The sequence below is a fragment of the Lipotes vexillifer genome, unplaced genomic scaffold (assembly GCF_000442215.2).
Source record: "Lipotes vexillifer unplaced genomic scaffold, Lipotes_vexillifer_v1.1 scaffold139, whole genome shotgun sequence".
Taxonomy (NCBI): Eukaryota; Metazoa; Chordata; class Mammalia; order Artiodactyla; family Lipotidae; genus Lipotes; species Lipotes vexillifer.
The window spans coordinates 1,351,800-1,379,683 of NW_006793370.1; the positions used below are offsets into that span (position 1 = coordinate 1,351,800).

The window sequence follows — 27,884 nt, forward strand, 5'->3', positions numbered from 1 at the left end:
TCAATGAACTTTAAGGATAAATTCAGAGATCTGTATCTAGGTATATCGTAACCAAACTGCTGAAACAAAAAGAGAAAATTATGAAAGCGGCGAGAGAGAAATGATCCATCTCATACAATGAATCTTCAATAAGATTAACAACAGATTTCTCATGAGAAACCATGGCGGACAGAAGGTAGTGAGATGACATATTTAAAGCGCCGAAAGAAAAAAAGACTGTCACCAAAAATCCTCTTTCCTGTAAAACTATTCTTTAAAAATGCAGGACAAATTAAGACATTCCAAGGTAAACAAAAACTGAGAGAATTTATGACTTATAGACCTAATTTACAAGAAGTACCAAAGGAAGTCTTTAGGCTGAAATGAAAGAACAGTAGACAATAGTTCTAATGCACGTAGAGAAATAAAGAGCACTTTTAAAAGTAAGCACGTAGGGGCTTCCCTGGTGGCGCAGTGGTTGAGAGTCCGCCTGCCGATGCAGGGGACATGGGTTCGTGCCCCGGTCCGGGAAGATCCCACATGCCGCGGAGCGGCTGGGCCCATGAGCCATGGCTGCTGAGCCTGTGCATCCGGAGCCTGTGCTCCGCAATGGGAAAGGCTACAACAGTGAGAGGCCTGTGTTCCGCAAAAAAAAAAAAAAAAAAAAGTAACTACATAATAAATATAAAAGATTATATAAATATTTCATTTATAATTCTTTTTTCCTGATTAAAAAGAGAATTGAATAAAGCAATAATTATAAATCTGTGTTGATGGGCATCTAACAACACAATTTGAATGACAATAACAAGGGGCAGGAAAACAAACAAAATATAGGCACAGAGTTTTTGTATACTATTGAAATTCAGTTGGTATTAATTCAAACTAGGTTATTATAAGTTAAGCTGTAACTGTGATAACCTGAGAAACTACTAATAAAATTAAAAAATATATAGTAAAAGAAATGGCAAGGGGATTAAAATGGTACACTCAAAAACATTTAACACAAAAGAAAAGAGTAATGGAGAAATAGAGGAACAAAAAAGACATAAGACATAGAAAACAAACAGCAAAATGACATTACAAAGGTAACTCTCTTATCAGTAATTGCATTAAATGTAAATGGTTTAAACACCCCAATAAAAAAATGAGATATTGGCAGAATGGAAAAACAAACCACAAATATGATTCAACTATATATTTTCTATAAGAGACAAGCTCAAAGAAACAAACAGTTTGAAAGCTAAAAAATAGCAAAAAAAAACCATATAAATCACATAAACTATAACCAAACACATTCCCAATAACCAATAGGCCAAAGAGGAAATTACAAGAAAACCAGGAAATCCTTGAGACAAATAAAAATGAATATAAAACATATCACACTTCATGAGTTTCAGGTAAAACACTGCTTAAAGGGAAATGTATAGCTATAATCATCTATATTAAAGAAGAAAGTTATCAAATCAATAGCCTAACCTTCTACCTTAAGAAACTAGAAAGAAGAAAGGAAACACAATCTAAAGCAATCCAAAGGAAGGAAGTTATAAAGATTAGACACAAATGAAATAAAGGGAAAACCAGCAAAATCAAAAATTGTTTTTTTAAAAGGTCAACATATTTGACAAATCTTCAGCTAGATGGACAAAGAAAGAAGAAGAGAAGACTCAAATTATTAATATCAGGAATGAAAGAGGGGACATTAAAACAGACCTTACAGACATAAAAAGATTATAAGAGAATCCCACGAACAATTTATGCTAAAATTAGATAATCCAGATCACACAGACCAATTTCTAGAAAGATACAAACTACCGAAACTGACTCAAGAAGAAACAGACATCATCACCAAAAAAACTACCAGAGCTCATCAATGAATTCAGTAAAGATGCAGGTTACAAAATTAATATACGGGAATCTGTTGCCTTTCTATACACTAACAATGTTAAAATGACCAAACTACCCAAACAATCTACAGATTCAATGCAATCCCTGTCAAAATACCAGTGGCATTTTTCACAGAAATAGAACAAATAATTCTAAAATTTGTATGGAAACACAAAAGACCCTGAATAGCTGAAACATTCCTGAGAAAGACCCAGAGGTGTCATGCTCCCTGATTTCAAACTATACCGCAAAGCTGCAGTAGCCAAAACAGTATAATACTGGCACAAAAACAGACACCTAGATCAATGGAACAGCATAGAAAGCCCAGTGAATATGGACTTATATGGACAATTGCTCTATGGAAAAGGACGAGGCAATAACATACAATGGGGAAAAGACAGTCTCTTTGACCAATGGTGTTGGGAAAACTGGACAGCTAGATGCAAAAGAATCAAAGTGGACTACTGTCACATTACACACAAAAATAAATTCAAAATGCATTAAAGATTTAAATGTAAGACCTAAGACCATAAAACTTCTAGAAGAAAACATAGGTATTTGCTCTTTGACACTGGTCTTCTTAATATGTTTTTGGATATGTCTCCTTGGATAGGGGAAACAAAAGCAAAAATAAACAGGACTATATCAAACTAAAAGTTTTTTCACAGAGCAGGAAACTGTTAGTAAAACAAAAAGGCCACCTAGTGAATGGAAGAAGGTATTTGCAAATGATATATCTGATAAGTGGTTAATATCCAAAATATATAAAGAACTCATACAATTCAACACCAAAAGAATAAACAACGTGACTGAAAAATGGGCAGAGAATCTAAATAAACATTTTTCCAAGGAAGATACACATACACAGATGGCCAACAGGCAGATGAAAAGATGCTCAACATCTCTAATCATCAGGGAAATGCAAATCAAAACCACAATGAGATACTACCTCACACCTGTCATAAAAACTATTATCAAAAAGGCAACAAATAACAAGTGTTGGCAAGGATGTGGAGAAAAGGAGAACCCATGTGCACTGCTGGTGGGAATGTAAATTGGTGCAGCCACTATGGAAAACAGTATGGAGATTTCTCAAAAGATTAAAAATAGAACTACCATATGATCTAGCAATACCACTCCTCAGTATTTATGCAAAGAAGCATAAACACCAATTAGAAAAGATGTATGCACCTCTATATCCATTGTAGCGTTATTTACAATAGCCAAGATATGGAAGCAACCAAAGTGTGCATCAACAGACGAATGGATAAAGAATATGTTGTGTACACACACACACACACACACACACACACACACACACAAATAAAATCCTGTCATTTGCAATGACATGGATGGACTTAGAGGGTATTATGCTTAGTGAAATAAGTCAGACAGAGAAAGCCTAATAATGTATGATTTCACTTAAATGTGAAATCTAAAGAAACAAAACAAGTGAACAAACATAATAAAACATAAACAGAGTTATAGATACAGATAACAAATAGGGGTTTGCCAGTGGTGGGGGGGTGCAGGAGGAGGAGGAAAGAAATAGGTGAGGGAGATTAAGAGGTACAAAATTCCAGATGCAAAATAAATGAGTCACAGGTATGAAATGTACAGTGTGGGGAATATAGTTAATAACTATGTAATATCTTTGCATGGTGACATATGGTAACCAATTTGTTGCAGTGATCAGTTTGAAATACACAGAAATTTTGAATTAATATGCTGTGTAACAGGAACTAACATAGTGCTATAGGTCTATGATACTTCAAAAACATAACAAACAAACTTACAGAAAAAGAGATCAGATTTGTGGTTACCAGAGGTGGAGATGTGGTGGAGGGAGGGGGAAGTGAATGCAGACAGTCAAAAAGTATGAACTGCCAGTTATAAGATAAATAAGTACCAGTGATGTAATGTACAACATTATAAATATAATTAACACTGCTGTATGTCATATACAAAAGCTGTTAAGAGAGTAAATCTCAAGAGTTCTCATCAGAAGAAAAAACTCTTTTTCTATTTCTTTACTTTTATACCTGTATGACATGATGGATGTTCACTAAAATTACTGTGATAATCACTTCATGATGTATGTAAATCAAATCGTTATGCTGTGTACCTTAAACTTATACAGTGCTGTATGTCTATTATATTTCAATAAAACTGGAAGAAGAAACAATAAAAACAAAGAAAATTCATAGTGAATGAAAAAAGAAGAAATAGACATTCTGGATAGAGTGATAATAAAAAAGATTAATTTAGTAAAAAAAAAATTTTGCACAAAGAAAATCCAGGATTGATGTCTTCACTGAATTCTTATAAACATTTAAAAGAGGAACAATGTCAATCTTTCACAAACTCTTCCAAAAAACAGAAAAAGTAGAAACACTTCCCAAATAATTCTATGAAGTTATCTTACCCTGATACCAAAACCAATAAAGACATTCCCAGTAAAGTTACAGATCAAAAAAATCTTCATAAAATACTAGTAAACCAAATTTAACATCATAAATAACGGATTATACACTACAAGCAACTGGGATTTATCCTAAAGATTCAAGGCGGGTTCAACATGTGAAAACCAAATAATGAACAATATGATGAAATAAAGGACAAAAACAAATGGTCATCTCCATAGGTGCAGAAAAAAGCATTTGTCGAATTCCAACGTTCTTTCATTATAAAAACAATAAACATTGAAAAAACAGAAATTCCTCACCTGAGAAAGGGAATTTATAAAAATCAACAGCTAACATCACACCTGAAGGCAAAACACTATTCTCCGCCTATGGTCAGGAACAAGACACGAACATCCACGTTTACCACTTCTAGTAAATACTGTTCTGGAGGTATTAGCCTCCAGGGCAATTAAGCAAGAAAAAGAAAAGGCTTCCAGATTAGAAAGGAAGAAGTAAAACAAATGTGTACAAGAAGAAATATACAATATGTTAACCATGAAATTTCCTAAATTATAAAAAAAAAAAATTCTTAACACGGGAACAAATACATAATATATACTTTTATTCATAAAATGGAATATTAATAGGGCAACTAAAATGAATGAACCAGACCTCAAAATTTTAAATTCTCAAAAACTATTTTTATGAAAAAGCCAAGGTGAAAATACACTATAAAGCCACTTGTGTAAATTTTAACAACATGAAGACAATAGCATATATATTATTTAAGTATACTTATAAGCATATTAGGTTGAAATAGTTAATATCTGACAACTTTTAGTCTGTAAGAATGGCAATTTTATATGGTTCAACCTTATAATATAGTTATAAAAAAGACATGAGAATGATCGTTGTAAATACAGAATAGGAGAGGGGGATCTTCAAGAATCTTTAAAAATTATTTAAGTACATTTTGATATTTCAAGGTCATAAATCTCCATTACCTGGAAAAAACCACTGATGTAAGGAAAATTTTCTAAATTACTTTAGAAAGTTAGATGTTACTAAAAATGCTCAAGTCAAATAAAAGGAAACAGCAACAAGTTATTAAGACTAGATCTGTCCTTGTGAATGAAAAAAATTTTAGAATTGGAACTAGAAGTATAGTGATTGGCACAGTTGCTTTTAAATGGAGGTACCCACCTCCAGGCTAAAAGAATTAAAGATAATTACTGTAAATTTTTGGAAAAAATATCTGGTATAATATCAAACTGAGAATCTTCATTCTTTTCTAAGTTATTTTTTATTGTTTTATTTTTTTAACCTCTTTATTGGAGTATAATTGCTTTACAATGTTTTGTTAGTTTCTGCTGTATAACGAAGTGAACCAGCTATATGTATACATATGTCCCCATATCCCCTCCCTCTGCGCCTCCCTCCCACCCTCCCTATCCCACCCACTAGGTGGTCACAAAGCACCAAGCTGATCTCCCTGTGCTATGCAGCTGCTTCCCACTAGCTATCTATTTAACATTTGGTAGAGAATCTTCATTTTTGAAAATAACAAAGCTTAAAGACTGAGCATTTTGACAATACCATTAATAGACTGACATAGGTAAGAAACAAACTGCCAATGCAGTAGAACAGAAAACAAATCTGTGTCCATTCCACAAAGACTTAGATAATGGCTTTTCCTCATTTCTATCAAAAGTTCAAATTGAAATTAAAATTAGGCACGATGGGGTTAGGTTAATTATCTGATCTCTAGTCAGTGTGACACAAAAGAAAACATTTCACCCTGAAACAAATTACAAAAGCAAATCATAAAAATCTAGAACTTCAAAATATGATGGCTCTAGAATGGAGAGCCAAAGGAGCTTGTTCATTTATTTTTTAATGCTCACAATGGTAAGGATTTTATGCCAGAAAATTTAGAATGTGTTTTCTGTTTTTGTTATTGTTAACGTTGCTTTTAGGTATCAATAGCAAAAAGATAAGAATACACTCCAGCTGTCATGGAACCATAAAAAGGAAAATAAAGTTCTAAATAACAGCATCATTGCAGACAACAATAACAAAAAGCACAAGCATTCAAGTCATACACGATTAATACAGGCATTTTATACAATTACACAATACATACACTGTTATAAAATTCCTTGAATTGAGGAAAGTCTGAAAACTCACCCCCAGAATCAGTAGTTAAGATCAGTGAAAGGCAAGGTGTTATCCTGAAGAATTAACAGATGACCGCAAAATACTCAAAAGTAATAATCAGCCACTAGAGAACAGCAGCTTGTATTATGCCAACTTTAGCCAATTGCTTTCCTTCTCTTCAGACCCAGCCTTCTACAGTTATCTGCACTCAAGGCCTTCTGTCCTTCATCATTCAGTCTCACTTTAAAATTATCTACAACTCCTTTTCGACCATCATCATTAGACTGAAAGTGCATTCTCGATAGCCACCCTAGGTATCATTTTCAGTTTTATAACTTCTCATTCTCCTTGATATTCAGCTGCTTGGTATTATTGAAGAACTTGGTGAAATTTTCAATATCTGTCTTCTAAATCCTAATCCTTCCAGGCCACATCTGTATCCACTCAGCTGCCTCTCTTCCATATCTCCATTTCCCAACCTTCTATCTATAGCTCAATACTCTTTTTTCTACATTTCTTTCCTTCAAGAATTTCACCTGCTTCTAGAGCTTCAAAAATGACCTCTATGAGGAATATTCTTATCTGCATATCATTAGGCCTTAAATCAATCCTCAAATCCACTCTCCTGTCCCAAGTGACCTTTTGCCATTTCCACTTGGATAATTCTTTACTATCTCAAATAAATAATTTAAAACTCATTCCCCTAAACTTACTCCGTCCCCTCTTCCTTCTCTCTTCGCCTTCTCCCTCCCTCTCTCCCCACCTCACAGGCATGCACGCACACAACCACAACTTCCTTATTTCCCTCTATATTGGTAAATCTAGGAAACATCTTTGAGTCTTTCTTCTCCTTTAGTCACAATGGCTGCTCAACCACTTCTTTTTTAACATTTTCTATTCTCACAAACCTAGTTCATAAGGTATCACTTCTGTAACATTGCCAAAGAGATGACGCTGACAAACTGATTGAAGCTGTAAAGACTTGTACCCATTATATTCTATTTTTCAGATCCTGTCGTCCATTCATGTATTCAGCAAATATTGAATAGCTACCGTGGGACAGGCAATCTTCTAGGCTCTTGGGATATATCAGTGAACAATGCAAACAAAAATATCTCTGCCTTCATAGGACTTATATTCTAGAGGGGTAAACAGATATACACAACAATAATAAGTAATGTATAATATGTGAAAACAGTAAGTGTTACAGAAAAAAAAAAAAAAAATACTGTGGGATAATAAGGGCCAGACATGGGGAGCTGGTGTTGGCAATTTTGAACAGGGTAGTAAGGAAGAATTCATTAAGAAGGTGATATCTGAGCAGACTTGAAGCAGGTAAGGGAGTCTGCCTTGTGCATATCAGAAGGTTAAATGGTTCCAACTGAATGAAGGAATAGCCCGTGGTGCAAAGGCTCTAAGACAGAAACTGCCTCACAAAATCAAGAAGCAGAAAAAAGCCAGTTTGGTTGAGACAGAGAGAGCAAGGAAGACAGTAATAAGAGATAAAGCCAGAGAGGCAACTGCAGTCAGTTCATGTAGGTCTTAGAGGCCATTGTAAAAATGGTGGCTTTCATGCTGGGGAGGCAGGGAAATAATAGAGCATTTTGAACAGAGAAGTAATATGATCTGACTCATTTTTAACAGAGAAACTCTGGCTTCTGTGTTGAGAATAAAGTGGAGGGCCAGAGTGCAAGCAGTTCAAAGACTGTGCAACAATCCAGTAAGAACAACAATCATGACTTGGATGGGAATGATTCTAGTGGAGCTGGTAAGAAGGAATCAAACTGGATATATTTTGAAAGTATGATCAGCAGGATGTTTTCTGACACTTCAGATATCAAATGGGAGAGAAAGAGAACTGGCAAGGATGACTCCAAATCTTCTGCTCTGAAGTAGTGGAAAAACAGTTGCCCTCACCTGAGATGGGGAAGGCTATGAGAGAAACTGTGTGAGTCAAAGAGAGAGGTCTTAAAACTAGGATTTCAATTAGGAAAAAATAAGCTTAATTTTGAGGCATAAATTAAGCCTCCAAATGGAGATTTTGGATAGTCTGATGTATGTAGCATTCTGGAGTTTAGGAAGGAGGCCTATGGGGAGGGTGATGGGTAGATCCCAATTTGGAAGTCAAGTCATTCAGATGGTATTTAAAACTATGAGACTAGAGGTGATCTTTAAGGGAGTGAGTGTATACGGACTTGGAAACAAAGTCAGGGTGTAAGGCCTGGAATACCAATATTAAGAAGTCAAGTAATAGATAAAGAGGAACTAGGAATCAAAGTTATAAGTAGCAACTAGAAATTCAAAGGCAAACCAGGAGATGATGCACTCTTAGATGCCAAGTGAAGAAAGTCTATCAAGGAGAAAGGAGTGATCTCAACTCTATTAAATGATGTTGATAGGTCACATAAATTATTGAAATTAACTATCAGATTTATGAAATGAAGGTCAATTAGTTTAACTGTGGTGATGAGCTAAAGCCTGATAGCAGTCGGTAGAATTGGAAAAGAGGAATTCAAGACAACTATCACTGACAATACTTTGGGGGAGTTTTGCTTAAAAAGAGGAGCAAGGAAATGAAACAGTGGGCTGGTGGAGGAAATCGGGGTCAAGAAAATGTTTTTAATGGAAGAATAACAACTTATCTTTGAAATGTTCCATTTAAAGAGAAGACTTTACAATATAGGAGTAAGTGGGGAAAAGGCTGGGAAAATTTCCGGGATAAGACCGATTGTAAGACAGAGGTGGGTAAATATAGCAGTGTGAATCTATAGACGTTCTTTTATGATTTATTTTCATTTTCATAGCGAAAGAGGAGGTAATATCAACTTAGAGGATAAGGAGTAAGTTTGAGAAGAGAACAAATTATGTACATAGTTGTCATAAGACGGGGAAACTGCACGGACGAGAGAAATATGGAATGATTGCAGGGCAGTATCCAGGGCACATATGAGGTTTATGATCATAAACTTAAGGGAGACCAGGCATCCTGACTGGGTACATTTAACCAGTACTGTGGTGTTGCCAAGATAATACTAGAAAGTGGGGGGGGAAAAAAAAAAAAGGCAGGAGAGTCACGGTGTGTGTAAGAAAGTGATTATAATATTTGACCATGAAACTTAAGCTGACTAACAAGGGAATAATACACATCAAGGGAGTGGGGAACAGTGAAAAGTTGTTCAGATCAATTGACTGAAGGTCCCAGAGAGGTTGAAAGATGACCTGATTCAGGGTACCAGAGAGTACAAGGTGATAAATACAAGTGTACATCAGACAGAAAAAGGAAATGCAAGAAGTTTATATGCTAGATGAAGTGATGAAAAGACTGCTTCTTGACAAAGGGAACTGCTAAGAGGCAATGAAATAAAAAGTTAAAATATTGCTCAGTAGGAGTCACATGATCACTAGTTAAGTTGAGATCGTCTAACAACAAAAATTCAGAATCCTCAATAAGTTTCAGGTTTAAATATTGTCAGTGAATAGATTTCAGGCAAACCGAAGATAACTGATGTAAAATTGAAAAACAAACAGACATAAGCTTAAGGCCCACAAAAGCCAAAAATCTCCAGGAAAAATGAGAAGGTGTAACTATAAAGTCAATTCTCGAATTCTACTAAAATAATCTTTTGGGCTAAGTAATAGGTACCTTCCTTGGCCAAAACACCTGAGACCAGCAATAGTTAAGAACCAAGAGAGCTGCAGAGTTAAGGTACAGAGTTGGTCAAAGAAAGAAAATGTTATATCAAGTGTTACAATAATAGTTGGACTTTCACGTCTGCTTCAGATGTAGAAAGTTGCAAGAGACCATCACTTTGCTATCAAACAACCAAAATAAGCCAGATAAGCTATAAAATAATTTTTAACCCATCAGAAAGTAGAGGACACAGAGAAATCTGAATAAATTAAATTCTAGAAAGTAACAAGCCTTTCATAGGAGAACTGAGACCCACATCTGCTCTCATCCCTAACAGAGAGGTGAGAGGTAGCAGAATCAGCTACAGAGTAAGAAGAAAGTAGCCCTGTGTAGGCTGGGATGACAAATCCCAAAGAGCACCAACCACAGAGTCTGAGTCCATCCTGACTCTAGCCTCAGATATCTGAAACCAGTGGTGAACTAAATTATATTAAAACTGAAATAAAGCTCACATCCAGGTCAACTTCAAATCAGTTTGATGCTGTTATCCTCCCACCATCCTCCTACCCTCCACTAACACATACTCTAGAGGCTTGATAGAACCAGCAGTGCTCTTTTCTCTGGTCACTATTATTTACTTCTCTCTCTTCTATTCCCTTATACGAAATGTCTGGTAAACAATAAAAACATTTTAAGACACATGAAACAGCAAGAAAATGTGGCCCATCACAAAAAAGGAAATAGTCAATAGACATGGCCCGGATGTTGGAATTATCAAATAGGGATTTGAAAATATCTATGGTAAAAATACTAAAAGATCTAGTGGAAATGGTGACAATACACGTGAAAAGATGGGGAAACAGGAGCAGAGAGATGGATCCTAAAAAAAGGAGCCAAATGGAAATACTGGAAATGAAAAGTGTGCTATTAAAAAATGAAGAATTTTCTAGATAAGCTTAACGGCAGCCTAGATACACGAGAGAAAATAATCAGTGACTATCAAGACAAATCAATAGAAAGTATCCAAAGAGAAACACTAAGAATAAAAAAAGAGTAGGGAAAACAAAAACAAGCAAACAAATAAAAATTGTGCTCAAGATCTGTGAGATACTATCTGTGCTCCAACGTAAGTGTAATTGAAGTCCCAGAGTAAGAGGAGAAAGAATGTGGAATGAAAAGAAAAAGGAAAAGCAAGAAAAGTTTAAAGAGATAATCATCAGAATTTCCAAAAGTAGTGAAAACATCAACTTACACATCCAAGAGTCTGAGCAAACCTCAACCAGGATAAATACTATGAAAACTACATCCAGGCACAACTTAAACTATTAACATAAAAGAGAAAATTTTAAGCAACAAGAGAAAAATGGCATATACCTTACAAAGGAATACTGATATGAATGATGGCTGATTTCTCACCAGAAACAATGAAAGCAAGTAGACAATGAAACAACAATCTTTAAAGTGCCGGAAAAAATTACAATTAGCAATGCAGAATTCTACAGCCAGTGAAAATATCTTTCGAAAGCAAAGACAAATTAAAGACATCTTTCATAAAAGCTGAGAGAATTTGTTTCCCACTGACTGAATTATAAGCAATGAAAAAGGAAATTCTTCAGACTAAAAAGAAATAACACCAGGTAGAATTCAGGATTTGTAAGAAACAATGAAGAGTATCAGAGAGGACTAATCTTTGAAGAGAGAAAGAAATTATTTCATGGGACTTTCCTACACAAAATACAGCAGTTTTAAACATCTAGTACATCATTGCCCTAAATTGAACAATTTTTTCTTCCTCGCTCTAAGAAAATTTTGCTTTTGAGCCAAAAAATTAAATGTGGTCCATGACCATTATTTTTAAATATTTAAATTTCACAAAGTCAGTAAACTTAATATCTAAATTATTATAACATTAATATTTATAATAGCAAAGTTTCACTGAGTATCAGACACAAACCAAGTATATATTATTCATAAGTTTTATACTTGCTTTGAAAACTCTATCTAAAACACATGTTACATATGAGGAAACAAATGAGGAAATTGGATTGAGAATCTCAATTCTTTGCCAAAGTCACTGGCTTCTAAGAAGCAGAGCCGGATTCAAACCAAAAACTGTCCGACTCTAAATTTCATGCCTTGTTTCTCAGGCGCTAATTATTATAACGACAATAAGTTCTACGTACAATGAGTTTAATATCCAGTGCAGATTTGTATTTCTTCAACCAATATTAGAGTATAGTGTACCTCACACTCATGCTTTTCTCATGTAATAACACATCATGAACCTATTGCCAAGTCTCTACCAACAGACATTCTATTTCTCTTAATGGTACACACTTTTTCACTGTTAAGTATAAACTATCATCTGTTTAAGCAATTCCCTTTTGAAGTTTTTAACTGGTCCCAATTATTTGCCACTTTAAGGCATTCTGCAATGAACATTTTTGTGTACCTATTTAGGGCCTTGTTTAATTGTATTCTTGAGATATAGGCCCTGGAAGGAGAATACTCGGATGACGTAACTTTCACATTTTTACTTTTCACAGCTTGCCAGGTTATCACAAACTCTTTCCAACACTAGCATTCTCTCTTTTTACTCCTTGCCAAACTGAGTACAAAATGATACGCATTGTTTGAATTTTAAATTCTCATTTTATTAGTCAGATGTTTCAATATTTTTCCTTTAGTGTTTCTGGCCATGGTATCATGCTAATAAAAATCTTTCAATATGCCAGGATTATGGAAACATTTGCCTTTACTGTCCTCTACTACCTCATGATTACACATTTCACATTTAAATTTTAATTCATCTGCAGTTTTTAGTTAATATGGTTGTAAGGTACACATTTAAATTATCTTTTTATTTTAGTACCATAGTGGGCCGCTTGTCCTGATAGCATTGCTAGATATCTCTTCTGCAATGCTCTGAGACACCAAGTTCATCTTTAATTAAACTGCTCTATACCTTTATACACCTTGTTCCTATACTCTTCTTCCATTCCATTTACCTGACTTAATCCATCAATTTCTATACTTTTCTATTTCCTGTCTTTTTATCTAATTCCCCCAAAAAAATTCTCTCAGAAAAATTTAAGCATAATCTCAGCTAAGCTAAAAGGAAAGCTGACTTCCTACACTCTCGCTGAAGTTGGAAACGTTAACCTTTGGAACACTAGTAGAAAGAAAAGTAGTATTCAAACTCCAGAAAGAACAAGCAGGTGAATTAAGATACAACACACGGTAGAAAACATGAAGGGAAGGGAAGCTGGCATTAGTTTCGGATGATTATCGTTTTGTTCCCTGTATATTCACTTTCACAGCTACATAACAAACATCCACTGATTTCTTAATGACCAATTACCTTCCTAAGAATGTGCTACACACTTTTAAATGCATCACGTAGAGATGCCCACATTTAAAAGGAAATTAGAATTCTGTTGATAAATGAATTCAGAAGTAGCTCGGGAAAGTTTTGATTCACATGATTTTGTATTTTTAAATCCACAATGTGGAGGGCTATTATAGTTCATCATCACAGTGACATTAGAGATTGCTTACAATTACCTGTCTGTTACCACAACTCCTCTAGGTTTTATGCCCAACTGGAGGCATTGAAATAAACACACAACTGGAAGAAAATATTCTAAAAAGAAACAGATACATATTGGTTGATATGGATGATCTAAGGTGTTTCTATTTGTATATTTAGAAATCAGTCCAAGCAAATCAGAGTATCACGTTAATATGTACACGTTATACGTATACATATCCCATTAGTACGGATACAGGGCTCAGGAAAAAGCATTCATCTGGTCCACTGATTAATTTCCTAGGTGAGGCAAAGACGGGGCTTGCAGCAACAGAAAGTGTCATTGGCAACGTATTTTTCTAGAAAGTTATGCTAGTTAGAAATGAGACTCAAAGAAAAGGCTCTCTAGCAGCCAATACTCATGTGAAAAGTCGTTGCTTCCTGGGTACAGAACCAAAGAAACCAATTAAGCCTAACCGGAGAAGTAAGAAAAGCCATCTTGATTTCCTAAAGGCCTTCGTTTGACATGCCTGTGTCTGAGGTAGTATCTGTTCCAAAGCAGAGACAGCCAGCCCGGTGCTGCACAAGAGCACCTTTAATTCAGCTCGCAGTAATCTCTTGCACAATTACCTCTCCTGAAATGAAACCATCTTGGATGCGGACAAAAGTATGGAGGACAGGGACTTAATTTTTTTATTGAAAAAAGGAGCAAGTGAGAGAAAGAAAATGATTTATAATAAGTCCGTGGGAACATTCTGTACCTCTCTCTTTTCTGATTAGAGAGGTGGCATGGAGCCTGCCTCATTAGGCAGAAGTAATGAGCCAGTCTATCTGCCATCTCTAATTAGAGAAAAGATACAGTAGGTACAACCGTACCTATAAACTGATGGGAGAAAAGATAAAAATTATTTTAGAATATTCTTTCCTCCTGTAGGTCTCCAATGCTCAGAACTTGAGGAGAAAAACTGTAATAAAAACTAAGTAACATTGGAAATAAACCCTTTTCCAACGATGTGTTTTCCAATCAGAAGTTGAATCAATTTTCTTTCAGTTTAAAAACAAATATCATATTCAGTCCACACAGTCCTTTGGAAGCATTAATTCAACATTTAGCATACTGAAATAGAATAGAAGCAAATCATTTCAACCCCACAGTGCAGAGTGGACAAATTTATGGCACTGTCTACTACTTTGAGCAACATTTGGGGCAATAAAACACTTTTAGAAGTGCTAATGGGAGTTAAATATTGAAATAAGGCTCACAAGATGTAATGTGTTATTAAGAATTTCTGCAGGCAGAGTACTTTATAAAATTTTTCAATATACTAATTACTCAAACCAAGTTTCTAAATATATTGGTTCCTTAAAATACTACTTCTTCACCTAGGTTTAGCCTGATCTAAGAGAATATACAAATTAAAATAATAGAGTCATTTTTCTTTGGATCTCTCAACAATTCTATGGAAAGTAATTGTTATCTCTGCTTCACGAGAAGAAAACAGATGTTCAACGAGGTTAATAATAGTTGTCACTTATTAACATCTACAATACGACAAGCAGTGCATACTACACATACACAGTCTCATATAATTCTTATAATTTTCCCATGAATCATTTATTAAAACATTATTTAATAGATTAGAAACCGAAGACTTAAAAGGGATACATATTTTGACCAAAAATACACAACTAAATTGAATTCAACCCTAAATTTATCTGACCCCAGAGTCTGGAAATTTAACCACAGTGTTTTAGAATGTTTTTTGAAAATTAAAAATATATACTTTTTTCTTTAAACTAGATAACTCAGGTCATAGGGGGAAATTAAAATTTTACATTGTTTCAAAATTATTAATAACAACACCCATAAATATCTATGTGACAACTCCAAAGCCATGACTACTTATTCCTTTACTGAAAACATCTGAAAAGATTTGAGTGCCTACTATGTATATATGATAAGACTGTATAACTATTAGAATTAAAATTTAGCAAGGTCATTGGACTTAAGGTCAATATAAAAATTGATGGCATTTTATATAACAGAAAGAAAATCAGAGAATAAAGTTCCAAAACAACTGAAGTAAAATTACATGAAGAAAAGGACCAACAGATACACAGGACTAAGTCTTACAAATATGAAATGAGACGCTATACAGAAAACTAAAAACATTGCTGGAGTATATGAGTATATAAGGAGTATATGATGTTCATGGATTGGAAGACTTGATATTTCTATAGCTGTCTATTCTCGCAAAATTGAGTTAAGGATTTAAATTCCCTCAAAATTTTGTGAAACTCGAAAAACTCCTTCTAAAATTCATATAATAGCCAAGACAATCTTGAAAGAAAAAAAAAAAGCTGGAGAAATTAAATATTTCTAGATATTAAGACTTTTATGAAGCTACAATAATGAAAACTAAATGCTTTAATGATAAGTATGGGCAAACATACCATTGAAACAAAACGGTGAGCTCAGGAACAAACCCATCTTCACATAACAGATATATAATTTGTGACAAAGTTACCACTGCAAAGTAGTAGAGAAGTGATGAAAATGTTTCTGGGTCAGTTAGATATTCAGGTGGGAAAAAGAAAATGGATCTTGACTCCTACTTTATACCATACCCAAATATCAATCCCAGAAAGAACATCAGTCTAAATTTGAGAGGTAAAATGATAGCACTTTTAAAATAAAGTGTAAGGGAATATCTTTACGGTCTTTATGGTGTTCTCCTACACTTTATTCTTTCAGGATTTGCAAAGATATTCTAAACAGGGCATGAAAAGTATTAAGTTTGAAAGAAAAGTTAGTAAACTGGACTTCACTAAAATGAAGAATATCTGTTGATCAAAGGAAAATGATAGTATATGCCATAACCCAGAAGGTGATATTTGAAGTCCGTGTATCTGTCAAAGAACTCATATTCAAAATACTGAAGAGCTCCTGCAAACAATAAAAAGACAAATTATCCAACTAAAAATAGGCAAAAGCTTAAATAGGTATTTCACAAAAGAGCATAGCCATGACCAAGAAGCACGTGAAAATGTTCTCAACATCATAAATCATCAGGAAATGTACCATACAGCCACCAGAATGGCAAACAACAATAACATATGACAATACTCAGTGTTGGTAGGACACGGATCGCCGAAATTCTCAAATATCGTTGGGTAGAATACCCACTTTGAAAAAGTAAAGAAGTATTTCCTAAAGCTTAAAGAAATAGCAACACACAATATGGATAAATCTTACAGGCATAGTGCTTAGAAAAGGAATTAGACACAAAAGAGTACCTACTGCCTGATTTAATTTACATGAGAATTCAAGAATAGGCAACACTAATCTATGCCAATAGAGGTCCTTACTAACACTATTCTTGTTTCCCTTTAGAGTCGGTATTCACTAGGAGTCTTTAATACAAGAAATGATCTCATTCTGGATGAGAATTACATAGGATTAAAATTTTATAAAGCTGTACCCCTTAATATTTATGCATTATGTTACCCGCATGTTTTGCCTTTATTAAAAACTTAAAATATTTTTAAATTTCTATAATGCAAAGTTATCAGACTATCTAAAAACTAACGAAAACGTGTGTAACATAATATTCTTAGCATTAATGAGCTTTTACAAGAGATTCCAGACTATAAATATAGACACACAACATGTATAAGGAATTAACAAATGAAATGCAAATTATCAAGACGTATGTGGAAAGCCAGTCAACCTCACTAATGGCCAAATAATTCCAAGGCAGTGTACAAAAACATTTTTCAATGAGAGGAATGACAAAAGTGAAAAAAAACAAGGATAATTTGTAAGGTCAGTTACTGTTTAAGGAGGCAAATACTTACCTGTATTTTTAAGTGAGGTTGTAAATTTTCACAACCTTTCTGGAGATTCTCTGTTGTTAAGCTTTAGGGTAATCAATCTCAGATGTATTAAAATTTAAAAATGACCATATATTTCAACGTCTTTAACTTCTATTGATTCATGTTAGGGAAATAATTATAATATTAATAATAGTATTACATATCAGTATGATTTAGTACATACAAGGTACAGTATTCATTCATTCCACAAATAAGAAGCAACTACTAGGTACCAGATGCTGGAAAAACAGTAGTGCTTTTTATGACATAGCCTCATTTGATCCTTACAATGGGACTGTAATATCATCAACATCATGATTTTAAATTGGACGTAACTACAGTTTAGAGACATTAAAAAGTTATTCCAGGTCACATGGCTAGTAAGTAGAGAGACAGGATTTGAAATCAGGGAAATTGACGCCAAAGTAAAAGGTCTTAGGGAACTGCACAGGCAATTGTTCAAACACATATATATGTATATGTGTATAGGCATGATAGATATAGACACAGATATAATATACAGATATATATATATTTAGTGTTTTCTATCAAATAACTGCTAATAATATTGAAATAGTAGAAATAACCTAAACGTTCATCAATACAATCTTGTTTAAAAAGTTTTGGTTACAGCTATACAATTGTGCACAATGCAGCCATTTTAAATGAGAAGGCATACTGACATGTTTCTCATAACATTTGGAGAGGAAGTATTTATTTTTAGAGTGCTCAGAGAAAGCATATGTATGATAATTTCATTTTGGGAAAATTATTATATTTATAACCATATCTCTAGCTATATGTACAAAAATGATGGAAGGGTACAACAAAGTTAACTATATCTACCTATGAAGGTCAAAAAAGGAAAATGCTTCCTATTTTATAGAGTTCTGTGTTGTTTGGATTTTCTTATGAGCATTTTTTAATAATATAAAATAATTCACATTCCCATTTTAAAGTGTAGACAATTTTATCGACCACTGTGATAGTTATTTCAAGAGAAGTCTAAATACAACTTCTGCTCTTTTCAGGATGTGATGCATATTATCTGCTTAATCTACACGGCCCATTTTTAGGGTGGGAAGATATGAACACCATTAATCCAGTTTATTCCATGTTGACTATTATTTTCCAGTTTCTGTCTAATACTCTAAGTCCTACTTTAACAATAGCCACACAATAAAATACAAACCTGAAAAAAAAAAAGGGAAAGAAAATATAGTTTAAGAAGAAATACAGATGGCCAGGAGGCACACGAAAAGATGCTCAACATTGCTAATTATCAGAGAAAAGCCAATCAAAACTACAATGAGATCCCACCTCACACAGGTCAGAATGACCACCATTAAAAAGTCTACAAATAACAAATGCCGAAGAGAGTGTGGAGAAAAGGGAACCCTCCTACACTGCTGGTGGGAATGGAAGTTGGTGCAGCCACTGTGGAAAACAGTATGGAGGTTCCTCAGAAAACTAAAAAGAGAATTACCATATGATCCAACAATCCCACCCCTAGGCATATATCCAGACAAGACTATAATTCAAAAAGATACATCCACCCTTATGTTCACAGCAGCACTATTCACAATAGCCAAGACATGGAAATAGCCTAGATGTCCCTCAACAGATGAATGGATAAAGATGTGGTACATATATACAATGGAATACTACTCAGCCATAAAAAAGAACAAAATAATGCCATTTGCAGCAACATGGATGCAACTAGAGATTATCATACTAAGTGAAGTAAGTCAGAAAGAGAAAGACAAATACCATATATCACTTATATGTGGAATCTAAAATATGACACAAATGAACCTATCTATGAAATGGAAGCAAAACCACAGACATAGAGAATAGACTGGTGGTTGCCAAGGGGGAGGGGAGTGGGAGAGGGTAGTAGTGGGAGTTTGGGATTAGCAGATGCAAACTGGTATATATAGAATGGATAAACAACTAGGTCCTACTGTAGAGCACAGGGAACTATATTCAACATCCTGTGATAAACCATAATGGAAAAGAATATAAAAAAAACGAATGTATATATATGTGTGTAACTGAGTCACTTTGCTATACAGTAGAAATTAACACAACATTGTAATCCAACTTTACTTCAATAAAAAATAAATTAAAAAATATATATAGTTTATTACATAGCATTCTTACTTTAAAAATAAATGATAGAGACATTCTAATTTTAAAGATTCCCTGATATAGTGGGTTGAATAATGGCCTCCAAAAGATAAGGCTACCTGCAACCTGCAACTGTGAGTTTATTTGGAAAAAGGGTCGTTGCTGATGTAATTAAGGATCTTGAGACAAGACAATACTGGATTAGGGTGGGTCCTAAATCTGGTCACAAGTGTCCTGAAAAGAGAAGGGGAAAAGGCCAGGTGAAGATGGAAGCAAAGATTGAAGTTATACAGCTACAAGTCAAGGAACACTAAGTATTGCCAGAAGCCACCAGAAAGAGAGAGGCATGGAATGAATTCTCCCTCAGAACCTCCAGAAGAAACCAATGCTGAATCCTTGATTTCAGACTTCTACCCTCCAGAACCACCAGAGAGGATGAAATCTGCTTAATTAAGCTGCCACCCAGTTGGTGCTAACGTGTTACAGCAGCCCTAGGAAACAAATACACCTGGGTATTTTAAAATATTATTTTTGACACAAGTTTTAAGAAACAGTGTAATTGGATAAAATAAATAATTTTCTGAAGTCGGACTCTTACCATTTAAGCTCTGTCCTATTTGCATAGTACCAGAGGCAAAATCTGTAATTGAACCACTTAGAGTTCTTGCATCAAAAGCTGCATTATCCTCTTCCAAACCATTGACGAAGAAACTGATTTTTGTCTGATGTATCTGTAAGAAATTATCACCGTTATTATTTTGATTGCATAACCTTTTATTTTATAATAACTACACTTCAGCAGGCTTTCTCAAGTTAATTTCCTACTTCTCCACTTCCCTCAGCTGGAAAGACTGGAATTTTACTTTAATGGCTCAATGATATGTCTTGTGTTTGTATATCTAGATATAAACCTACATGTTATAGTTTTGTGCTGGGGTCATATCTACCAGGGTATTCACAGGTATGCATAACTGTTTGTCCCATATATTTAACAGCTCTGACTGTCATGCCTTTATAAGTCTTTCTGGAGACATTGTTTCTTTAGCTACTAGTTAGATCTGCTACAGTCATATTTGGAAACAAACAGAAATGAACACAAAAGGCAAAAATATTCAAAACCAGATATACCAAAAGTGCATTACATATGGATATAATTCAATTTAGGTTGCTAGTACAAAAGGCTCCTTGTGAACATTTACTTTCTTAGGTGTTGGTATCTAGTCGGTAATCTTCATCTATACTTCCCTAATACAGAATAACGTAAAAAACTGCCAATCGTGTTCTAGGCTAATTAATCAGGCAACCTAACAACTCTCTACATCAGGGGAAAACAAACTTTTTCGGTAAACAGCCAGGGAATAAATATTTTTTATTTGTTTGCCAAGTGATTTGGTTTTGTGGTCCAAACGGTCCAGGTCACAACTGCTCAACTCTGCTGTAATAGGAAAGCAGCCAGAGACAACATGTATGTGAATGGGCATGGATGTGCTCCAGCAAAACTTTTATAAAAACAGGTAGCCAGCCAGATTTGTCCCGTGAGCTGTAGTCTGACCACCCCTGGATTACACCATAAAAAGTTATGAAATTTTTGTCTGTGTTGATCCCTGAATAGTCAATCCAATCAAACTTTTATGCAGATTACTTCATTGAGAAATTTAATGCCTTGTAGTTGAAGGTCAGATGCTAACATTTTAATTTAAAAATATCAAATCATAGCATCCAAAATGAAATTCTATTAAAATAGCCTTACAAAAATTGACAAAAATAACCATCCTCTGATATACTTAAATCATATGAGTGAACTCCTTTCAAACTGCTTCTCAGAAAAAGCATACACACACACACACACACACACACACACACACACACACACACACACACCTAGAAATTAACATCGTAATTTCTTGGCAATATCAATTCTTCAAAAACGTATTCAATATGGCTTTTATCCACTCTACCCAACCTGCTTTCATTTAAAACCTGCTTTCATGTTCTTTCCTAAACTCACTGACCCTGTGTTGCATTTTACTTAATTATAAAACGAAGCTTTAACATAAAGACCTAAAATCACACACTAGCTCCTCACGGACCTGGATATACACCGCCACTGTTTTGTTTTGTTTTGTTTTGTTTTGTTGCATCCCATTTTTTACAGCCTGTTACTGTCATTTGGTGTTTGACTGTTACCATTATAAAAGATACAGGCTTTTCTACTTTGTTATTTGTAGCATTATCTCATGTTTTACAACATCTTTGTGCAACATGCAGGCACATGAAATATAACTCGTGAAAAGTTCTCGATGGTATTAATGCATAAAAAAGAATGTGGCTCCATCTCTACTGTCTTTACCCAGCCAAAAGCTGATGAACAGCCAATTTTCCTTTATCACATTAGCACAGCCATGAGGGAAACACATTTGTTCTAGTCAGCTACACTAAAGATACTATTACCAATCTAACATATACATGTTTTATATCAGCAGTATTCTCAGAGCATGAGAGAGCCAACAATATATTAACACTAGCATGACAGTTTATTTAAGAAAAGAAAATTGTCTCTGTAGAGGGACAGAAGTTAGAAATGTATGGCTAAAGCTCAGTGTCACTGGTCTAATAAAGGTAATAATTCTTTGGCTTTCTTTATAGCAGGTAACACTCCTGTGACAGTTCTATCATATCATTCAAATAAAAATGTTGTCTTTTACAAGTTTAAGTGCACCTTTATTTTGAGTCAGATAGAAAGCATGCTTTTGATTTTCTGTATTCACTGTATTATATCTGTAGTCAAGGGTTCAGGACCTTTCTCTATTTTTTTTTTTCTTTTTATCAACTCATCACATATTTGCTTAGTAGAAGGATTCAGTGTCACTGCAGTGAATTCCAGAAGAATGTTTTCACTTTGCTGGTACTTAAAACATGATTAATGATGATCCCAAGTCACTGTCGCCTGTTTGTGACACCCCCCTGCAACCACCTTTTTATAAATAAGATTAAATCCTCTTTGGTGTTCTGTACCATGTTTTATATTCCAGGATCCTCTATGCTACTTTGCAATTCAGGTCTGGGGCCCCATCACACTGAAACTGTTACCATGATGGTGGCTCTTTGCAATAGCTCACCATGATGATCCCCTTGCCAGTTATTTAGGGGAACAGGAATATACACGACAGAATTTCTCACCTGTGAGAAGAAAGCCTTCTCCTACAGTGCACTTCCTACCTATCTTTTTCTCCACCTCTCTGAGGATTAGAGGAGTCTGTACGTGTTTATTGGTGTGGCTTGAAGGAATGAATTGGCAAAACCAATAGCAGCTGTAGAAAAAGCCTTAAACGCCTTCATAAGACGCCCAAAAACATTTTGGAAAGAAGATACAGGGGAGCAAGTCATTCTCCAGCCTTCATTCTCTCAGGGTTTCAAATTTTATTTTAGCCATTGTTTGGGGGAGTCAAATCTGGTGTCCCTGGGATAGGCTGTACTCTCATTCCTTTGAGCATAAGTGTAGTAGACTTAAAAATGTAGAATTCCTAACCATTCTCATGCCTGATTAGAGAGGAGCATAATTCAGAATTCCGGAAGGTCACACAATTGCTGAGAAGCTACCAAGGGAAAACATACAACCAAGTTCACCTTGTAACTGTCAACAATCGCCTGTTCCACTGAATCGCCAAATGTCTGTTGCTATGCTACTCCTGTAGGCCACCACCACCAGGAACAACAACAAAGAAAACGGAAAACAAAAAACTGCCGATTCAGGCTGGGAAACAAAAAGGCAGAGTACCTATGCTGACTTCCTCATTGGAGAAATAGTTTTATAGTTTTCCTGTTGCCAATATCCTCCTAATTTAAATTTAATTCAATACGGCATTAACCCAGCACCCACAGTGGCCCTATGAGTTACACCAAGAAAATAAAATCACTGTCCTTTTTCTCAAGGAGTTTGTATGTATGAAACAACAGGGTAATTTTGGCATACTAAATAGTGTCTGAGTCACTACCAGTGATGACGGTTGTTTTTTACTTATGTACTGAATCTTCATGCAGTGAATGCAGTGTTGTCTTTTTTTATGGAGTTGCTTTGAGAAGTTACACCTTAATCCATGAATGTGTGGTGTATTAAACTGCTTTTGGACCTTCTCTGTGGGACTTGTCTTCCTAGAACGAACTTATAAGCCTCCCAAGAATATCAGTTTCATTAATGTGATGGGTCTCATTTTAAAACAAAATCATTTTAAGCCTTTTGAAAAACACCTTTTTCATAGATTTAACACAAAGTGATCTGGCAACAGATCGTGAATTCAGATTCGCTCTCAGATGATGATGGATGATACAAATACAAAACACATTTTGAATGCTAAGGATTTCAAACAAAAAAAGAAAACCACTGTGATATGAATCTGAAGGGAAAAATTTATGGAGGAGAAAATGTTTTGGACTTTCTGAAATAGAAATTGCCCTGAAATAGAATTTCTATTTCTAGGATAAAGAAGGATTTGCATAAAAGATTCAACTATTCCATCTATAATTTTTAAGCATAAGGAAGGCAATTTATTCTGAAAACTTCATAAGGTTGTTTTAAAATATCACATGTATGTTTCATCCCCTACCTGAAAGCATGTGGAATGCCACTCTGCTTACCATCCCAAACCAAAGGTCTTCTGAGGTTTTCCCTCACTCATTCCATCCACTTTTATTTCTAACTGGTCACCAGTAGCCAACCTCACCTAACTGGTGAGGTTTCTTCACTGTCTGATGATCCCACAATGCTTAATTCCATCTCCATGTTTTATTCAAGCTATTTCCATATGGGAATAACCTTGCCACGCCTTTTCATTTACCTAAATTTTTAATATTTTTCAAAACATATATCTCAAGTCCTGTATCCTACAACGATCCTTTGTTGAATATTTCAGCATTATAAAAGTGCTCTCATTTACTGAAAAATTAGCATGTCAAGCACTGTTCTAAATTATATATATATTCATTTTTTTATCCTTACAACAACCCAAGGCAGGTTTGGCATTATCTGCAAGTAATGAAATGGAATCACAGAGAATTTTCTTTTTTAATGGTTACACTCTTCAAAGTCACATAGAAGAATAACTGGTTTCAGAGATTGCACCCAGCGAGCACTTAGAAATAACCACCATCTAGTTTATCAGACCCACCCATTGAGTTTCTTGGCTTTAACTCAACACAGTGATGATTCAGGCTTTGTAGCAACACCTCCCATAATAAGAAGAGTAACAACTCCAATGAGCTATATAATCACTTGCCATTTGCCAGGCAGTGAGCTGAGTGCTTTACTTATAGGATCTCACTGGGTTCTCAGATTGCCCCTCTACCATGTTGTTATCCCCAAAATGAGGGCACTGAGGTTTACCTACTCCAGTATTCTGCTTCTGCAGATTTTGGGAGCCCTTTCATCTTTGAACAGCTTTTACTGTTATAAATGATGGAACTGAAAGATATCTCCTTATAACTTCAATTCGTAGGCCCCAGCTCTAATTGCTGAGACCACGTGAAAAAAATCCAATCCCTTTTCCACACGAGAGTCCACACATGTCATTTTTCTCCTAAGTCTTCTTCCAGATAAATGTGTTTAGTTTCTGTGGTGTTCTAAATATGACATGGTTCTGGGTCTCTCTCTTCTTAAAATGCGGCTCCAGAAATACTACATGTGGTCTCTCGCCAAACTGAAATAAGATTATCACCTTAATATAATCCAAAACTGCATGCTAGATTTCATGACATCATACAACTAAAGCTGATAAATTAAGTTGAGCTGACTAGTCACTAAGACACTACGTCTTTTTTTTTTTTTTTTTTTTAATCAATTTACATTCCCACAAACAGTGTGGGAGGAATCCATTTTTCCCACACCCTCTCCAGCATTTTTTTTTTTTTTTTTTTTTTTTAACGTACATCACTGTTAAAGCATATCTACTCCATCCTATACATAGGCAGTTAGTTTTCTGGACCAAAGGACAGGAATTTATATTTATCCACATTATATTTCATCTTGTTAGATTCAGCCCATTGCTCCAGGCTGTCAAAATCTTTTTGGATGCTATGTCTGTCATCCAATGTATTTAACATCCTCCAAGATTTGTGTCATTTGCAAATTTGATGAGCATGCCCTACATGCTGGGCAGAAGCTCAATAAATACTAATTGATTGACTGACTAATAGATACTCCAAAAACAAAACCACCAACACAACCTACACTATTCTGCAACTGTAAGCAATAAAGAAAAGGCACCATTTTCTAACAGATAAAATATATCGTACAGGGATTCTTCACCTTTGTAAAGTGATCTTATTTACTAACATGGGTTTTTATAGAATCATATAATTATGAATAAATATGCCAGTCTATTAAATATTTTCTATGCTATGTTTATACAAACAACATGAAAAAAAGTTGAGGTAATTGTTCATGGAAGGTTGGTTTGGTAGAAATTAACCACATGAGTTGCCCACAAGTACCTGCAATGTGCATGCGTTCCCACTACTGGTCTGATTTACTGATAACATCTTATATCTCATTCTCTTTGTATGAAAGATGGCTACAGGGAAATGACTTCAGACACAGCTATATTCCTCAAGATTTTCTTGCTTGTTTTTGTTTCTTTTTTTCACTTCCCATGAGCTCATACATTTCATTTCAACACTCCTCTCCCTGGCCCCTTCTCCCTTCCTCCCTGCCCCATTCATCCCCCCACCCCCTCCCCACCAGACCCCTGTCCCCTACATACAGACTTTTGTTTTTTCCTCTCTGAGTAACTCAGACAAGCCAGGCCCTGGAAGTGACCCATGCCTAAGTGTACTACATTTTCGCCCTAAGTATGATGCTTTGGATTTACTACTCACCCTTGATATCCATTAAAGTTCTCTCTCCATATACTGCAACCTCCTAAGAACAAGCCTCCAACTTAATTAATCTCTAGAAATTTAACATAGGAATCTAAGTAGTTTTCTTTGTCCTATCTTGAGTAGATGTAAAACTCACATGGCCACCTCTTCCGAAACTATTAAATTACTCTCTTCACTTCAAAAAAAGCTATTAATTTACACACACACACACACACACACACACACACACACACATATATATAAAATAGAAAAATCTGCCAGTGGTTTGATTTACTATTGATTTCCTAGGGAATGGGAATAGAGCCAGCCCATTTTCTGTAGATACTGTCTAGGAACATTTCATGCACAATTTCACATTTGGTACAGAGATGATCACAGTGTTCGACACTCTTAACTATCTCAATGTATCATTAGTTATTTTTTCTATGTAATCCATATGGAACAGATGACTTTGAAAAGATTATTAGAATTAGTTGTAAAATACTTAGTAACCTTTTCAGCATTTTATATCCCCAAATCTGGCAGTTGTTTATTTGTTATGCCTACGAATTCCCCTCCTTAAAAAGTCAACTTCTTATTTTGTCTTCCATGTTTAGGAAGAAAATTGTTCATCATACCCTCCATGTAAAACCACAGTTTTTTTGAAAATGTTTCGGTTGTTTGAATATTCAATGAGCACGTTATAATATGTTAAGTGTTATGCTACATATAAAGCATATATAAAACACAGACCTTTTCTTGAAGGAGTTTGTATTCTGTTATGGAAACTGGGATATAAAAATATTTTCAATGCCAAGTGGGAAAATGTAATAAAATAAACATGAATAAAGTGCTTAGGGACAACGACGAGAAAGAGAAAAATAATCTTAGAAGTCTTCTCCAAATACTTCCCCATTTCTCTCCTTCCCACTGTAGTGGCATTCCTATGAGCTGCCTATACTTGCTTTGTCCAGTTTCTCTTTTCCTATTTCCTAGTCTCAATTAGTAGTTTCTGGTTTTTATTACTTAAAAAAAAAAACAACAACTCAATATTACAGGAAAGTAGCAGGAACAGTACAAGAAGTTTTTTCTGAAACATTTGAGATTAAGTTGCTGACTGATTTACCTATTATCCCCAAATACAGTAATGCATTTGGTACCAAAAGAAAAAAAGATATTCTCCTAAATAATCATAATACAACCATCAAAATCAGGAAATTAACACTGACACACCCTTATCACCTTATCCTCAGACACCATTCAAGTTTTGCCAATAGTTCCCAAAATGTCCTTTGTAGATTACAAACCCAGTCCAGGGTCACATGTCGAATTTAGTTGTCACAACTCTCAGGTCTCCTTTGATCTAGAACAGTTCTTCAATCTTTCCTTGACTATCATGATCTTAACACTGTTGAAGACTACAGTCTAGCTATTTTGT

At 34.9% G+C, this 27,884-nt stretch overlaps 1 protein-coding gene across 1 annotated transcript in view; it reads right to left on the bottom strand.

Moving 5' to 3' along the window:
- USH2A (usherin) overlaps positions 1 to 27,884 on the bottom strand; it is a 773,469-nt gene that overhangs the window by 699,508 nt on the left and 46,077 nt on the right. Inside the window, exon 3 of the mRNA XM_007466317.1 lies at positions 20,193 to 20,325. Coding sequence (XP_007466379.1) covers positions 20,193 to 20,325 — 133 coding nt within the window. The remainder of the gene's footprint in view (positions 1 to 20,192; positions 20,326 to 27,884) is intronic.